Source organism: Megalops cyprinoides, chromosome 20, assembly GCF_013368585.1.
Source record: "Megalops cyprinoides isolate fMegCyp1 chromosome 20, fMegCyp1.pri, whole genome shotgun sequence".
In the NCBI taxonomy this organism is placed as follows: Eukaryota; Metazoa; Chordata; class Actinopteri; order Elopiformes; family Megalopidae; genus Megalops; species Megalops cyprinoides.
Window position 1 is genome coordinate 14,413,325 of NC_050602.1, and position 18,005 is coordinate 14,431,329.

At 52.0% G+C, this 18,005-nt stretch overlaps 1 protein-coding gene across 1 annotated transcript in view; it reads left to right on the forward strand.

Moving 5' to 3' along the window:
• The window catches only part of ptch2 (patched 2), a 34,685-nt gene extending 17,003 nt beyond the window's left edge, over positions 1-17,682 (forward strand). Inside the window, exons 6-22 of the mRNA XM_036554080.1 lie at positions 2,032-2,227; positions 2,330-2,451; positions 3,441-3,588; positions 4,522-4,653; positions 5,076-5,231; positions 5,346-5,438; positions 5,674-5,799; positions 6,437-6,555; positions 7,019-7,809; positions 8,877-9,019; positions 9,120-9,300; positions 9,573-9,853; positions 11,412-11,549; positions 11,662-11,804; positions 15,989-16,379; positions 16,673-17,207; positions 17,561-17,682. Of these exons, the coding sequence (XP_036409973.1) occupies positions 2,032-2,227; positions 2,330-2,451; positions 3,441-3,588; positions 4,522-4,653; positions 5,076-5,231; positions 5,346-5,438; positions 5,674-5,799; positions 6,437-6,555; positions 7,019-7,809; positions 8,877-9,019; positions 9,120-9,300; positions 9,573-9,853; positions 11,412-11,549; positions 11,662-11,804; positions 15,989-16,379; positions 16,673-17,207; positions 17,561-17,595 (3,730 nt within the window). The 3' untranslated portion in view covers positions 17,596-17,682. The remainder of the gene's footprint in view (positions 1-2,031; positions 2,228-2,329; positions 2,452-3,440; positions 3,589-4,521; positions 4,654-5,075; positions 5,232-5,345; positions 5,439-5,673; positions 5,800-6,436; positions 6,556-7,018; positions 7,810-8,876; positions 9,020-9,119; positions 9,301-9,572; positions 9,854-11,411; positions 11,550-11,661; positions 11,805-15,988; positions 16,380-16,672; positions 17,208-17,560) is intronic.
• The last annotated feature ends 323 nt before the right edge of the window (positions 17,683-18,005 follow it).

The window sequence follows — 18,005 nt, forward strand, 5'->3', positions numbered from 1 at the left end:
CAAAAAGAGGGAGCGAGTGAGGGAGAGTGAGGAGAGAGAGAGAGGGAGAGAGAGGGAGAGAGAGAGAGAGAGAGAGAAAAAAACTTCAGAGAACAAAGAGCAGCAATCTATGGAAAAACAAAAGGGCCTAGGCCGGCTCACTCAAGCAAAAAATAGCAGATAAAGGCGCCTCTCTTCGGATGCAGGAGCAGGGCGGTTGGTATGTGGGAATGGGAGAGAACCAGCTTTATCTGAAGCCAGTCTTCATGAATTATTGGAGTGAGATTCTGCCCAGAGTTGGGACGTTTTTTTGCGCTCCTTTTTTTTCTCCCAACCGTTCGAAGTGCCCTCCCAGGACAACATTGTTTTCATTCACATTCGCAGATATTTTCTTTTCCCTGAATATCTCCGCATGGCCTGATAAATACACACTAGCACAAAACACTTTTTTATATGAAAAGGCTGATCAAGAGATGTGCTGTCTTGTTATGATATTGAGTATTTGCTTTCTAAATTCGGATTGACAATGTGGAGGCCACTATTCATTTTGAACTGAGCGATGGAGTGGTACTCAGATGTGTGTATGTGTGTGTACATGTGGCGCTGTTTGTGTGTGTGTGTGTGTGGAGGGGGTGTGGTGAGGCGCAACACCTCGTCCCTATGCCTCTCTCCCACCCCTACAGACGGCCGAGAGGGCATTGTAAGGTCAAACGACTTGCCCTGCTAAACGGGGTCAGTCACACCGTTTGCTGTTGCATGCCACGCACAAAGGATGGCTTCTTGGAGAAAGTACCAAGAAAAAAAAACAGCTAACAAGCATATAAGATGTGTTAAATATGCATGCTACGTTCAAAAACTGTTAATAGACGTTCAAATTGTTAAAAACCAGTAGGGGAACACTTTACATAGCTTTTTTTTTCAGTTTTAACTTACGTAAAGACTGATATGAGTGGAATGAGAGGGGAAGCAGAGGAATTTAGGGGAAACTGTTTTTTTTTGTAAGTGTGAGAGAGAAAGTACAAAAGGATTACAGATGAAGAGATTAACGGTTTAACGTCCCTTCAGCGGAAAGCTGTAACCGGCCAGGTGGGGAGGGGGACGGGGAGGGGACAGGGAGAGGGGGGCTGGCCCATCAAAAGCACTGGTCATTTCGAGAAATCCAGGGTGAAGGGCTGAAGGGCATTTTAGGTTTCGCCAGCATTAATCTCGTTTCTCAGCCTGGTGCATTGTGGGGGAAAACGTGCTTCATCATGAGCACTTAGAGGCAACATCAAGGCTCTTCCTCAGATCGGCGGTTGTCCGCCAGCTAAATCAAGTGGCCGCGCTCACCGATTACAAATGCGTGGAGCAGAGTTCGCACAGCCAAAAGCTGTCAGACGACAACGAGCCGTCATCCCGCAGGCCACATAATTGCGTGCGCTCCGGAGTAAATGATAACTTTTAGCGTGGAGCAAGGGGGGAGGGGGGGGAATCCTGGCCTGACGGATAAGGCCTCTGATAGGGTTTTGTAAACATCACCCCACTAAATGCAGCAAGAGAGAGCCGGTCGCTGCAGCGTTCCCCCGGGGCTCCCCCGGCCCATTGGAGCTCTATCAAGATGTTTGAGAGCCAGAGGTAATCGTCATGACTCGATGCACAAAGTTAAGAAATGGAAGCGAGCAGCCGGGCGACGGGCGCTATTCCCCCCGCATTGTAGCCCCGTGTAACAGGATAATAAACGCTACTTTACACGGCATCTGCCGCTCGCAACCAGAGAGAGTGCGCCTGGTGGGGGAGAGCAGAACAACCCTGGGGAGCGGCGTGGGGGCGGCGAGGGGGTGAGGGGGTGAGAGGGGGGGGGTATCCAAGGTGGGGAAAGCGCGCGAGGCGACTTGAGGAAAGCCGGCAAAGCCGGGGTAGCAGTCGCGGCGAAAGAGAACGCGTTCCTGGTGCGAGCATGTCCGGTTCCTGTTTGAATACCACTGGGGGGGTGACGGGGGGGTGTGGGATGGCCAACGCGCCTGCTGTTACTGCGACAGGGCTGACAGAGCCGTCTCTCCTTGGCCTCCACAGGGGGATGCCTGACATCCAGTGGATGAACCTGGACCCGCTAAAGCTGATGGAAGAGCTCAGCCAGTTCACTTCGCTGGAGGGCTTCCGGGAGATGCTGGAGAAGGCCCAGGTGGGCCACGCCTACATGAGCCGGCCGTGCCTGGACCCCAACGACCCCGACTGCCCCCAGAGCGCCCCCAACAGGGACAAGCGTGAGGTGGGCTTCCCTGCACATGCTCATGCTTCACACTGAGCAAAAAGTGGCTGTGTAATGAAAGCTGATGTGAGGTTTAATTCCTCTGTGCCCTCTATCCCGCAGAGTCCAGACATCGCCCGAGAGCTGCGAGGTGGCTGTCACGGCTTTTCCAAGAAGTTCATGCACTGGCAGGAGGAGCTCATCCTAGGCGGCAGGGCCAAGGACTCCCAGAATGCTTTGCTGAGGTGAGGAGTTGGGGTGGGGGTGGGGGGGTGTCAGCTCCAGCGGGGGCCGGGGAGAGAGGGCTCCTTCTGACTCCTAATAACCTCACACATCCGAGGAATTCCTTGCATGAAGCAGGATCGGTTTCCACCTCTGACCCCTGCGTAGGATAGACCAATTAAACATGATTGACAGCCACATAAACTGTGGCCTGATTTGTTTTGGAGAGTGCAAAAAAGGGAGCTTCTCTTTTCGGGTGGGAGGGGGAGAAAAAAAGAATGGAGAAGACTGCTTGAACGTCGTGCGTGCAAATATTTCGTAAGCCTCCCCAAAATGGGGAAAATATCTTATTTGAAGAGCTGAGAAACACCTCTAGTGAAACCCGGCAACGTAACCCGATCCCTGGGCTTTCCTAAGTATTTTCAATTCCTGTTTTAATTTAAAACCACTGCAAAAAGGAATAGAGTGACAAAGTTGGGACTATGCCCAGACCTTGACCCTGGCAAATCTCAGTGGAAGTGATACAATCCTTTACAACTGGCCATGAAAAGCCACAAACATTACTTTGTGATATGATTTATAATAATCTCGCTCAATTTTTTTCCCCTCACTGTAAGCCACCCAGAATCTGTGCCAAGCTCCAAGTGGGCCATCTGTTAATGCATATTAAAATTAGAACACCTGCTTTTAACCCTTACACACACAAGTGCCTGGACACGTGTACATGCTTGTGGTCAAGCTATCTACATTACAAGAGAAGACAACACATTTCAGCTAAGGCATGTGTGAAGGCTTTCCAACCAGTTTGACTCAAATATTCTTGGTCACTTTCTTAATCAGGTGATTCATCTTGTATATACTGTATTACAAGTAGGCTTGTTCCAATCCAAGTCCTCAGCCCACAAGGGAGGGAGGGGGATGGGATGCTGGCAGCCATGTTTTTTTTAAGGTGGAACCTGACTCCACAGAGTGGCCCGGTCTCATTCGGCTGTCGATTTTCTCCCCCCCACAGCGCCGAGGCCTTGCAGACCATGTACCTCCTCATGAGCCCCAAGCAACTGTACGAGCACTTTAAGGACGACTACGAGATCCACGACATCAACTGGAACCAGGAGAAAGCCACCGCCATCCTGGAGTCCTGGCAGAGGAAGTTTGTGGAGGTAACGCGCCTCGCTTTTCGCGAGAGTGGTGGGGGTGGGTGAGTGGGCAGCTGCCATGCGGAGGGTTTACCTGGCGCGAGCGCGGGCCGGCCCTGCTCACAGGCCCTGTTTTTTTGGCCAGGCCCTGGGAGCGCGCACTCTGCCTGAATTCCATCAATCCTCAGCTGCCTTGTAAACGGAGTCCGCCGAGGAGGCCAGTGACAGACTCCCAGTTATAGGAACAAGCTGTTTTTGTGATAGCTGACACCCAGCCCCGCTGACTGAAGGGGGGGGGGGGGTGTTGTGGGGGGGGAGACCCACCGTGCCTCCAGCAACGCTCGCTCACGAAAGGGGGTTGGGGGGAGGCGGACAGGAGAGGTGGAAGAGGAGGGGGTGAGGAGGTTGGGGGGGGGGTTCACTGGAAAAACAAAGTGCAGGGTGTTTCGTTCCCCTAAGGTTGTCGGCCATTCATGGTGCTGATGGAGGGGCTCGGGAGACCATGTGATCTCATTTGATCCCCCTGCCCTCTGACCTTTGGCATCTGTGGCCATTATTTCTCAGTTGTCAGGCTTCATGGGGGCTCAGGCTACCTTGTTGGTGTGTCGCTTGCCAAAAATACATACACAAAGTCAGAAGGGGTGTGCCAGCCCTTGAAGAATTCACTGTTTGTGTGGATTGTCGAGAGAGTAACTTAAGATGTTTCTGCACGCAGAAATTTAGACTATGTGTAGCCGTGATGCTAATGTACACGGCACTCTAAATTACACTTGTTTAAACGTCTTGCAGAGCAAAGCGCAATAATGAAAGACCAATGGCTTGCATAACAAGGATAAATCTATTTTAAGGCACCCGATTGGTCCAGAGGCGCATACGCACTGAGACCGCGTTTTGTTTTGGCGCGAGCGAGGGCCGGTCCTGTTAGGTGCACTAACCCGCGGCCGCTCGCTCCCACAGGTTGTCCACCAGAGCATACCCCAGAACTCCTCTCAGAGCATCCACGCCTTCTCCACCACCACACTCAACGACATCATGAAGTCCTTCTCGGACGTCAGCGTCATCCGCGTGGCCGGAGGGTACCTGCTGATGGTGAGCAGCGCGTCCGCCCCCTCTTTTCAGACTGGATCGCTTGACTGGCTGGCGCTCTTTCCCAAGGCTTTACCATAGATGACTTGCTTTACATTAGATTACGTTATTGGCATTTAGCAGGTGTTCTTATCCAGAGCGACTTACATAGGTTACAGTTACTACAGCAGCAGTGGCCCAGCGGGGAATCCAACCAGCATCCTTTTGCTCCTTACCACTATGCTACATTGCCACCCCAACAATATGTTGTATTCATAATGATTATGAAGATTATCATGAGAATCTCAGCCTTATATGACATAGAATTTGTGCAGCGCATACCGTTTTGGCAGATGAATATATGCAGAAGGAATGATAAGAATGATAATAATAGTGTTTGTTACTATCAAATGCTCTAATCTTTCTCATTCTGTCTGTCTGCGTAGCTGGCCTACGCCTGTGTGACCATGCTGCGCTGGGACTGCACCAAGTCCCAGGGGGCCGTGGGCCTGGCGGGAGTGCTGCTGGTGGCGCTGTCCGTAGCAGCTGGCCTGGGCCTGTGCTCCCTGCTGGGCCTCTCCTTCAACGCGGCAACGACGCAGGTATGACCCGAGGCCCCGCCCCCGCCACACCCGTTAAACACCCCACAATGCCCTGCTCTGCCACAGCGGTGACCTTTTTTCCTTCCTTTACCCAAACTTTGCTGACCCCTTTAGGTGCTCCCCTTCCTGGCTTTGGGTATTGGTGTGGATGACATGTTCCTGCTGGCCCACTCCTTCACCGAGACCGGCTCCAACATCCCTTTCAAGGCAAGCCATCATCATCGTCACAGATGCTCCTTTGATTGTCACTCAGCAAACATGGCAAATACCAGTCAACTCACACTAGGGTCTCACATATGATATTTATACTTGATATCTCTTGCAGCTTTTTGGTATGTCCAGTCTGCTTCCTCTAACCACTGCTCTGTGCTGCTCCCCTTTTTGCTGCAATACATACACATTCTTCCACTGACCTCTGCGTTCGTGCTTTCTGCCTCCTCAGGAGCGGACCGGGGACTGCCTCCGGCGGACGGGCACCAGCGTGGCCCTCACCTCCATCAACAACATGATCGCCTTCTTCATGGCGGCCCTCGTGCCCATCCCTGCCCTCCGGGCCTTCTCCCTGCAGGTACCAGAGCCCGCCACGCCCGCTCCCACGACAGAGGCTTTGATGAACGGCACTGTTGAGAAAGCCCTCGCTCCCGCTTTTTTTTTTTTTTTGTCTTCTGTTTTTTTTTTTTTTTTATCACCCCCCTCCACTTCCACGCTGGTGGGGTGGGCGAGCTCCTGGGGCCAGGCACTCAGGTGGAGAGGGAAAGAGCTAATCAAATGGGAGAATATATCAGTATATCACCCAGCCGTCAGGCCCCGGCTCTGTGATCTCCCCGCCTCTCCCTGGGTGGTCTGAGGTCTGATGATACGGAATATAATGTCTGCCTGGGGGGGGGGGGGGTGAGGAGGGGAGAGGGGGGGGTTCTGCCAGTCTCACTCAGGCTCGCAGAGACCTTGGGAGTCCCCTTTCTCCTGATTGTTTCTGTTGACTGTTTTCGGGGGGCGGGGGTGGAGATGGGGGTGGCATTGGTGATTTAGAGCGTCTTTTTAAGTTTCTGGGATTCAATCAGAGGCACTAAAACAGCGAGGGAGCATGAATGCGGAGCACTTCTTTGTCAAGTTCAGGCCCGGCTGGGGAATGTGGTTGGCAGCATAGTAGCTCAAAAAAAACCCCTTTCTCTCTCTCTCTCTTTCCCTCTGACTGGCCCCGCCAGGCTGCCATAGTTGTGGTGTTCAACTTTGCCATGGTGCTGCTGATCTTTCCTGCTATCCTGAGCTTGGACCTGCATCGCAGAGAAGACAAGAGGCTGGACATCCTGTGCTGTTTCTACAGGTAATCAGTACCCAATAATCAGTGCTCATTTCTCCACCTGCAGGTCCTGACTAAACTCAGTTGATGTTACATTAATATCATTTAGCAGATGCTCTCATCCAGAGTAACTTACATAGGTTACAATTTTACATATTATCCATTTATACAGCTGGATATTTACTGAGGCAATTCTGGGTTAAGTACCTTGCCCAAGGGTACAGCAGCAGTGCCCCAGCAGGGAATCAAAACAGTAACCTTTCAGTTGCTCCTTACCACTACACCAGACTGCTACCTACATGATGTATGTCAGCACTCCACCACACAAGCCTTGTATGCCTCAATAGGAAGGCTTGAAGATAAATACAAAATAAATGTTAATAATATCGTTTTTTTCAAGTAAATAATGAATGGGTATATCGTACAGTTACAACTGACAACTGGCCAGACATTGACCTTCATATCCCCCCCCCCACCCCCCTGGCAGCCCGTGCTCATCCCGGATCATCCAGATCCAGCCGCAGGAGTTCTCCGACGCCAACGACAACCACACCTTCCCCACGGCGTCGCCGTCCTACACCGGCCCCACCATCACCACCAGCACCCAGATCACCACCACCGTGCAAGCCTTCACCCAGTGCGACGCGGCCGGCCAGCACATCGTCACCATCCTCCCGCCCACCTCCCAGATCTCCACCTCCCCTCCCTCCGTCCTGGTGCCCCCTCCCCCTGCGGGGCCGCCTGCTGCGGCTCCCCCCTCTTCCTCCTCCTCCTCCTCCTCCGCCACCTCCGATCCCTACGGCTCCCAGCTCTTCGGCCCGTCCAGCTCCACGCGCGACCTCCTGGCCCAGGTGGACGAGACCAAGGAGGCGCGGGAGTGCGTGCCGCTGCCCTTCGTCCGCTGGAACCTGTCGGACTTCGCCCGGGAGAAGTATGCCCCGCTCCTGCTCAAGCCTGAGACCAAGGCTGTGGTGGTGGTCCTCTTCGTGGCCCTGCTGGGCCTCAGCCTCTACGGCACCACCATGGTCCACGACGGCCTCTACCTGACGGACATCGTGCCCCGCGACACCAAGGAGTACGACTTCATCTCGGCCCAGTTCCAGTACTTCTCCTTCTACAACATGTACCTGGTGACGATGGGCGGCTTTGACTACGCCCGGTCCCAGCGCCAGCTCCTGCAGCTGCACAATGCCTTCAGTTCTGTCAAGTACGTTGTGCGGGACGGAGACCAGCGGTTACCGCGAATGTGGCTGCACTACTTTCAGGATTGGCTGAGAGGTAAGGCCATGTGTCATTGTAAATAATTAGCATTAGCATTAGCATATCTGTCTGTTTACCCTTTATGTAGTTGTGGAGTTCTATTTTACATATTATTATTATAGAATATTATAAATATTCTCATATTATAGGAACTAGAGGCACTCCTCTCCCTTATACATTTTGCCTCCTTGTTGAACTACCCTGTGGATTTGGACATTTGTCATTTGCCCTCTGGGTTGTGATTTTAGTTGTGTCTCAGTCTTTGGCCTGTCAGGTCGACTGCTCATGTTCACCTTTTAGCAAAGGGTGAGAGGGAGGGTTCAAGGAGAAAGTTCACCCCGCGACTCAACCCTCAGGCTCCGTCAAGGATCAAGGAGGGCTGGAGGTTGTCTTTGCCACCTTTTGGCCTCTCCCCCTTGGGCTATGAGAAGGAAAGGGTTAGGAGCAATCAATGTGTCAGGGGAGGGGTTGTGAACAAGGTGAAATGAGGGTGGGCAGAAAGGCCCAGAGAAAGAAGCAGGGGAATTCTTCAGTCATTTGGGGAAACTGGCGTGACTTTAAAGACTCATGCCTCTCTCCCCCATTCTTTTTTATTTCATTTTTTTCCAGGGGGTTCCCTGTAATTATGGAATGACTGGAAACTGTTTTTCAGCCACGCTAGACTTTATAATTTAAAGGAGAAGAAAGGCTTTCCTGTTTTTTTCATTCTCCTCAGGCCGGCCCACACACACGATGTGTGTGTGTGTGTGCGTGTGCGTGTGTGTGTGTGTGTGCATGTACACAGGGGGGAGAGAGTCACATACGCTCTGCTGTTTGAGGTCAGAGGTTGGTTATGAGGCTCACTCAAACCATTCTGGGTAACAGTCATGAAGCTGATGGGAGTTTTACACAGCTTCAAAGAGAGAGTTTCGCAATGAAACACCCATGAAGGCATCTTTACTTAATCGTAGGCCGCAAAGTGTTTTACAGCTTTCCTGTTACATTGACTAGTTTGGCCTTCAGTCTGAGTGGGATCTGTATTTGATCTGGGCAGACATATTGGGCCTTAGAATACCATTATAACCGCCACCACCTCCTCTCCTCAGGCCTGCAGGCTGCGTTTGATGCCGATTGGGCTGCGGGCCGGATCACCGCGGACAGCTACCGCAACGGCACCGAGGATGGCGTGCTGGCCTACAAATTGCTCATCCAGACTGGTGCCAAAAAGGACCCCTTCAACTACAGCCAGGTACGTGTTCCACCACATCTACTTCTGTTCTAAAAGTCCCCCCCCCCCCCCCCCCCCCCGTCCCGGTCTCACCCAGCGTCCTCTCCCCACACCCCTGCAGCTCACGACCCGTCGCCTGGTGGACGAGGAGGGCTTGATCCACCCGGACATCTTCTACATCTACCTGACGGTGTGGGTGAGCAACGACCCGCTGGGCTACGCCGCCTCCCAGGCGAACTTCTACCCACACCCCCGCGAGTGGATCCACGACAAATACGACACCACTGGGGAGAACCTGCGCAGTGAGTGACCATGCCTGACCGTGCCTGAGTGAAAAAATGCCATGTTTTATTCTTTATAGGTACTCAAACACACCTGAAAGGAAGGCTGTTAGCCGTAGGAAAGGATTACAAGCACTCACAGTGAAAGTTAACAAGTTTGCAGTTAGTTAGAAGGTACACTTTATGATGACATGTCTGACAGGTAGCATTCAGAGGTGGCTAGTATTTTGGATTCTTTGCCCTTGTGTGGGTGTGTCACACCTGTCCTGACCACTTCCCCCTGTCCCCTGCAGTCCCGGCCGCCGAGCCCCTGGAGTTCGCCCAGTTCCCGTTCTACCTGAACGGCCTGCGGCAGACCTCCGACTTCATCGAGGCCATCGAGAGCGTGCGAGCCATCTGCGAGGAGTTCTCCCGCAAGGGCGTCCCCAACTACCCCAACGGCTACCCCTTCCTGTTCTGGGAGCAGTACATCGGCCTGCGCCACTGGTTCCTGCTGGCCGTCAGCGTGGTGCTGGCCTGCACCTTCCTGGTGTGCGCCGTCCTCCTGCTCAACCCCTGGACCGCCGGAGTCATTGTGAGTCCCCCCCCACCCCGCCTGCATTCACCCCCTCCCCCCCTCAGTTCCCTCCCCCGCGGCCCTGCTTCCACACCCCCCACCCCTCCCCGAGACACACAGCTCAATAACCTCGCCACGGAGGCCCTCTCTCTGGGGAGGGCTGCGGCGGGTTGGCCGGAGGGCGCTGCTGCTAGCCCCCCCTCCCTTTTGTCATTCTAATCCAAGCTGCCAGGGCTTAGAAAAGGAAATGCAAAGGAGCGGCAAAGCTTCCCGAAGGCTTTACCTCCAACCGCCTTTGTCAAAAATTGGGGACAGGACGGATCGGCCCAGTCGCGACCTTGGCCTGCTAAACCCATCCATCAGGCATTGGGGGGGGGTGGGGGTGGGGGGGGGTGGAAGCCATGTCAGCCCAGCGGCTGGGAAACATTTCACACAGGCTGGTGGGGCCTGCACCCGGCGAAGGGAGGGACCTAGCAGCTGGGACGGGGTGGGGTTGGACGCTCTGGGACATTTAGGGTGACTGGCGAGGACCGGCGATAATGCAGAGGAGGGGGGGGGGGGGAGATACCGCACGTTTCGTGTTTATCAAAAAGAGGCTCCTGAGTGAGATGGCGCAAACAGCTTTAACGAACAGAGACAGATCCGTTCCGGGCCTAAACGCGCATTGTCACGTTGCCTTTTTAAGCCGTGTCCTCTGTAGTTTCATAGCCTATATGTGGCCGCAATAAAATGGGTTTTAACATTTCCAATTTAACCGTGACCGAATTGGGACCCCTGCCGACATCAAAGGCACGCGAGGCAGGGGGATTTTTTCAAAGTCTTCTGTCTGTTTTGCAAAATAAAATGGAGAGGTTCTTTTTTTTTAAAAAAAGAAGTACATTAGTGTTGAAAGAATGTCAGGAGAAGGACAACAGATTGGAATGGTGCAATGAGGGCCCATATTGTCTTTTGTCTGACAGTGTCAGTCATTTCCCCAAGCCTGAAAGCAAGGGGGGGGGGGGGGTGAGGATGTGGTGGGGGGGGGCAAGGGGTGTAACTTGATACTGCACAGATGACAGTGGCATCTGAGTGTTTGGCCACAGCCTCTTGTGCGTATGTGCCTGACACCAGTGCCGTCAGGACAGAGGCCATTTCCATGTAAATAGACCCGGAGAGCAGAAAGAAAAGGGCCAAAGGCAGGCCCGTAAAAACTCTGTCCAGAATCTGCTTTTCAGCTCTGTGGCCTCCTTCTACAGTTATCCTTTGAGAGGATGTCACCCTGCCACCACTAGAGCTCTCTCTCTCTCTCTTTCGCTCTCTCCCTCTCTCCTTTTCTCTGTCTTTCGCTCTCTCTCTCTCTCTTTCGCTCTCTCCCTCTCTCCCTTTCTCTCTCTTTTGCTCTCTCTCTCATGCACACGCACACAAATGTTTTACCAAAAACAGCTCGCCAAACATCGCGCTGATCCAGCGAGAGCCGCTTTGCGGAGGCAGGAAGCAGCGCTGCGTTGTGATTGGCCAGGGAGAGGAGGGGGGTCAGGGAAAAGGTGGAGCGCACCGCTGCGTGTGGAGCCAGAGCTAACCTGCGCCCTCCCCTCAGGTCTTCATCCTGGCCATGATGACGGTGGAGCTGTTCGGCATCATGGGCCTCATCGGCATCAAGCTGAGCGCCATCCCCGTGGTCATCCTCATCGCCTCCGTGGGCATCGGCGTGGAGTTCACCGTCCACGTGGCACTGGTAAGAGCCCGCTGCCTGCCTCGGGCTCAGCTGAGAGTCGCAAGGTCGGTTGTACCGTGTGCCACAAGCTGTCACTGACCAATCACCCGCCCTCCTCCCCTCCGAATTCCAGGGCTTCCTGACGGCCATCGGGAACAGGAACCTGCGCTCGGCGGTGGCCCTGGAGCACATGTTCGCCCCTGTGATGGACGGGGCCATCTCCACGCTCCTGGGGGTGCTCATGCTGGCTGGCTCCGAGTTCGACTTCATCATGAGGTGAGAACCCGCGAAGCTCCGGCCCACCCTTCTCTCTGTGTGACTCACCGTCTCTGCTGGGAAGGGGGGAGTTACCTCGGTGCCGGGCTACAGTGTGAAGGCAGTTGTCGGTTTCACTTGGGGGAAGCAGCAAACAGGGATTGGGTTGGGGGGGGGCAGTGGTGGGTGCAGGTGGGAATGTGTTCCCCCTTTTCCCCACACCGCTCCACCTGTCCCTGTCACTCCCCCCCTGCCATGCCCACAACAAATGGGGAAAACATCAGGGGTGTGTAGCAGCTGCTGATAAACATACAAATATCTTACCCACTGGAGAGATTCACACCCACACGCACGCACACACACATGCCCGCGCTCCCCGTGCAAAGGGGATCTGCCAGTGTTACAGCCTCCGGTTCAGAGCCTCTCAACCCAACCATGTGCACCACAAGAAAGAGCCGGGGCCCCGCCCCATCCTCGGGTTGAACTGGACAGCTGAGCTTCTACCACCAGGATTTGTGCTGCTTTTTCTGTGCCACAAAAACGCCTCCTTGGAAAAAAAAAAAGTACAAAAAAAGCAAATAGCAGTCTTTTCCATCTGAAAGCAGGCTCAGCTGGGCCCAGACCACAACCTTGAGAGCGGCCTGAAACAGGCATGTCACTGAAAAGCGCTTACTTAGAGAGCAGGGCTTCGAAAAAATAAATACAGCGAGGGTGGTTTCTTGGCAGTTAGGTCAGGCATTCTCAGAGTGATTGACTCGAGTTAGATGGCGAAATGATAAGTTCCCTTTTCTCCTGCCAGAAAGGAAGAGACAAAGAAAGATGAGGAGGAGGAGGAGGAAGCTTTAGGGGGGTTGGGGGTGCATAGAAGAAGGAGGGAGGCTGGAGGAACGGGGTAGCGAGGGTCTGGCTAAAAATTTGGGGTGGGGTGGTGGCCTAGTACCAGGGCATTCATGCTGGGAGGTCCTGTTTAGATGTAAGGAAAATGGTCCCTCTAGCAGGGGAGTAGCATAAATACTTTGCTGTAAACATCTCCTCACGGTGGCACATTGAATAAACAGCTGAACAAGCTCAGCAAACCCTTTCCAAACGAGCCCCCCTCCTCACCCCCGACTCCGAATGGAAAAGATTACAGTTTATATAAACAACAGAATTCCTAACACTCGGTCTCCTTTGGAGGTCTAACCCAACCAGGGCCCACGGATAGTTTAGGTTTTTCCCCCCCTTAAATAAATCACGCTCCACTTTCGGAATGTTGACTTAGTAAAATAAACAAGTGACTTTTTTCCTTTTTCACGTACACTGGATAGTTCGAGAGTAAGGGCCTCTCTATCTAAATAAAAGGAAGTGGACGTTGGCAGAGCAGAGGTGGCTGTTATATCTGTTCCTCGGTCTTTCTTTGGTCTCCTCGATGCTCCGGTTTGCTTAAGAGTACAGAAATTTTGTACAAGACTCTGCTGTTGGGTACTCCTTTTGAAGTCAGGCTCAACATTTGCCCAAATGGCTTTTCGGGGTTTTGTTGAAACAGACTGCTGTTTGCAATGTCAATTTTCAAAGTGCCATGGCGCACACAGCATTTTGAGACGGCAAACGCTGAATGGGAAACATCACAAAAAAACTGCAGTCTGAAGTGGGAGCCTGCATGGTTTTGTTAATGAGGCAGGCAGAGAAAGGGAGGGAGGGAGGAAGGGAGGAAGAGAGGGAGGGGTGGAGGAAAAGAGAGAATGCTCAGTGCTCAGCGTTAGAGGGGCTCTGCTGGGCCTTTCCAGCTTCACTGCATGAGTAGAGGGGAAACCTCAGCCTAGAGTCGCTCGGCCTTGCCCTCTGCTTAAATTTGCGCCCGGGCCTGAGAGAGTAGGCCGAGGTTTGGCCTGAAACACAGAACTGCTTCATAAAATGGAGAAGAGGTGGAAGGTGAGAAAAGTGACTTTTGAGATGCATTCTATTTTACCGTAGAATGTACAGTGCTCTTTTTCTTATAAGGGAAATGAGATCCACTTTACCTTTTTTTGTCTGACCATTGGTATTTTTTAAATTTTAAACTTCATCCATACACACATACATATAGCTGTGATTTAACAGTTGAATTAATGAAAAATAATTTCATAAACATGTTGGGTAGTATATATATATTCACATTTCTCCAAATGCTAATGGTGACAAACCAAGATGAATAGTATTCATGATTGTTAGTAGGGCGATTGCCCCACGGTCAACCTTCACTGTTGATATTGCCCTTATTTTCTTTAAGCGTGATTGTTTTCATATTATTTTTCCTGTAAATCTGAGATGGATAAATGGCGGATTTCGCTTGAGTAAATAGATAGCCTCACCGTCTGTGGAGACAAAGTCAAACAAGCCAACAGGCGGCAGTTTCCATTACGTTGGTAGGGGGAAATGTTACAACCAGATGTGTACAACATGTAGAGTTTTTTTTTTTCCAACATACATATTGGTGTTGCTCAAGTCTTCTGGAGAGTGACACAAATGCTTTCGAGGGAGGTGAGCAAGGAGAACCCTCTGGAATGCCAGGAGTTTTTCCCCCTTCTCCTTGTTTTTCTTCTTCCCTTTTTTTTACCTCACGATGCCTGCACCACAGTTAAAAGCACTGGAATCTCTCTTTCATCTAAGCATGCGAGCAGAGGCCTCTCTAATTTCCTCATGCACTCTCTTTCTTGTGGCAACATCACCCCGCTCCCAGAGCTCCGAGATTGGAGCGCCTAAACACAGGCTAAATTAGAGCTCTGTAGCCCATTACAGAACACTGTGCAGTGCTAGTTGGTTCATCTCAAGGTAGAGAACTACAGCAGTCGTTTGCAGTTGACAAAGAACATCTCCAAAATCCTGGAGACCATCCACAAATGTACGGATACGCAGAACCTGCCGTGAGAAATTAAATCAATTTTATATGCGTAACCTTTACATTTATTTTTTGTTTTTCATATGTTTTCTGGGGTGTTTTGGAACCAGAATATCGCTCAATGCTTGATGAACTCAAGTCATTATCCCGCCACACACACATAAACCCACACGCTCACAAATAAGCGCACACATTCACTCATATTGATATAGTGACGATGAAGGTGCCCTCTCCGTGTTTTTATTCCTGTGGTGCCTGGCCCCGAATCCTGGCCTGCGAGATTATTAATGCCAGATCGTGGAGTGGAAGTATTGTCAGCGCCCCTCCATCGGGATAAACAATCTCAGGCTAATGGGCTGGGGAGTGGAGACACATCCCCCATGTTGACGAGATGTAAACATTGGGGAGCGCAGACCATTCCCAAGTGCCCCTCAGGTACTGAGAGGTCATTACTCTAACTGACAATAGCAAGATACAACAGAGCTCTCCGATTTCTAACCGTTGTCTTACATATCAGCTTGCGAATGTTACCAATGACGGCAGTTCCGGATTGTGTCTATGATTAAACAGTGGTAGTTATTGGGCGATTTTTGGTTCAAAGCACAGAGCTAGCGTAGCATGGCTGTAAAGATGTACATAAGGCATGGCCAATAGGGAGAGAGATAAACCGCCCTCTGATTGTGTGGCAACAGTGTCTCCAGACCAGAGCCATCCCCAGCCTCGTCTCGGGCCGCAGTCCTGGAGAACATCAGCCAAGTCCTGCCTGTTGTAAACACAGGGTTGCCTCGCCTCATCGTGCTGCTGTAACTGGATCTCGATGACTCTGGGATATTAAGTTGTTGAGGGGGGCATTACATTAGCAGTGGGCCAGGAGGTGGAAGGTGTGCGTTCCCCCCCCCCCCCCCCCCCCCCCCCTCCCACACACCCTTCTTTTTTTATCCCTGCGTGCTGCAGACAGGGGAGGGCCGAGCGTTTCTGGCGTGTAGGATCTGCTCGCTAATGTAAACACATATTTTCAGGAAGTGGCGGCCCTGCGGTGATAGATGAGGGTTCCCTGAGGGAGACCAAGAGCTGCCGAGCCGGAGCCCAGGAATTCCTCCAGCTTGTCAGGCCGCCAGTGGAGGGGACGTGGGGAGAGGAAATGGAGGGAAGGGGGGATAGAGAGTAGGGCCGAGTCAGAGTAAAGAGTCCGGCAGGGGGTCTGTGTTTTAATTGGGTCTTTCTCCTTGTCCGCCCATGTCATCTACCGGGTGCCCATTTGGGACGTCCCATCTGCTCATTTGCGCTCCTCTTGGTGTGTTATTTTTGGGATGCCCGAAGGTAACCTCGTCCCACCTGTGTGTTGCAGGTACTTCTTCGCCGTCCTCGCCATCCTGACAGTGCTGGGCGTCCTCAACGGGCTGGTCCTGCTGCCCGTCCTGCTGTCCATCATGGGGCCACCCGCCGAGGTCACACCCGCCGACAACGGCAGCCGCTTGCCCACGCCGTCGCCGGAGCCCCTCCCCCCACCCATGAACCACCACGGCTACTACGGCGGCCACTACCCGCGGGGCCCGCGCCACCACGCCTTCTCGGAGTCCTCGGACTCGGAGTACTACTCCGAGACCACCACCACGTCGGGCCTGGGGGAGGAGTACAAGTATTGCGACCGCAGCGCCTACATTGCACCCCCTGCCCCCGCGCCCGCCTCCCACATCCTGCTGGAGGCTAGCAAGAACCCCAGTTTCCCTAAACTCACGGTACGCCCCCTCTCCCTCTGCCCCGCACGCCCCGTTCTTCGCATTCATCTCTTTTTTATCTCCAGTATCAAATTGCTCGCAGTGAAGACGTTAAAATAGTGGTGTCATAATGATATCTTCTGTAGTTATCTGTCTGTCGTCAGTTCAAAGCAGTCTAGCTTTGAAGGCTGTGCAGTTTGATAAAAAAAAAACTATGAACTGTCTTTGATAAAAAAAAAAAAAAAAAAAATTAAATGATTTGAAATGATCCATTTGAGGAAAATAAAATATGTGTGTCCATGTCTTCTTCGCAGGTGGTTAAGCCATACAGTGAAAGCCCGGATCTCCCCACCAGGAAAGAACATCTCAACGGATCGGGTCAACCCGCTGTCACCTCGGTCAGCTCTCAAATTGCCCGATGGGATAACAAACAGGATTACGCCCAAGACCAGGGACCCAAGAGGCAACATTTACCCAGCGACAGACCCCAGGGTCCTGGCAGGACTAATCACTGTGGCCCCAGGTCTCAGTATAGCAGTAGGCCGCATCCAAACAGGACTACGATGCCGGTCTACAATGCCGGAACCAGAGTTCAGGGGCCTAGTAGTGCTGTCACTATGGTTACCGCCACTGCCTCTGTGACAGTGGCAGTGCACCCCAGCTTGCCGGGGTCTTACAGGGGGTACACACATGAGGGATTTGAAGACAGCGAATCAGACTGTTTTGAGGACATGATGGGGATGTCGCAAACTCATGGGAAAACTACCGAGTCTTCCAAGAGGGGCACCTTGGAGCTCCAAGACCTGGAATGTGACGAAAAGAAGCAGCATCCAGCTGATCAGGCTCAAGGTAGGCAAGCCTCACTTTGAGCAGACAGGTTCACACCATTAGCTGGATCAGAGTGTGGTGTTGGATTTGGAAAGCGTCAATGGGTAGAAACTCGATGGGGCTGACGCGATATGTAGCGCAACATAAATTCCCTCCACTGACCAATGCCATGCCTTCTGTCCAAACAAAACAGTGTTGGATGGTCAGCAGTCGGGTGGGGGTGTGGGGAAGGGGGGTGTAAATAGTTTAAAACAATGATAATATCTTCACAGCTCCGCACTAGCTCAACTTGTCAGCTCTCGCCTGGCCAGTGTAAACAGGGTCTCGGCTTTCACAGGGGGGCTCACGGCTTTTTTCCCCCTTTTGTTTTACAGGTGGCCCACGGAACCAGGCAGCCAAAGACCGCTAGACCCCATCCGTCTGGAATCCATCTCTGGCTGTTGGTTGGCCGTCCTGATCCCCAACTCTATCTCTATGAACTGTAAATAGACCTCACACAGACAAAAAGGATTTATTTTAAAAAAATATTAAAAAGTTCTTGTTTTAAGAATATATATATATAAATATATAAATATATATTTTAATACTAAAAAGAGGGAAAAGCTATTTAAAAGAGTACTGTATAACTTGTGTATTCTGTTATGTAAAAGTCAGATAATGTAAAGGAGGTTTTTTTTGGAGGACTCCTCCCTTGTATAGATTAAGAGATGTGTAATATGTAAAAAAGAAAAGTCAGAAAAGTGAATTGGTATAATGATAATAGTTTATTGAAAATAAGGTCAGTGTTTGTTTTTTCGCTGCTACTCTTAAAAAAACTGA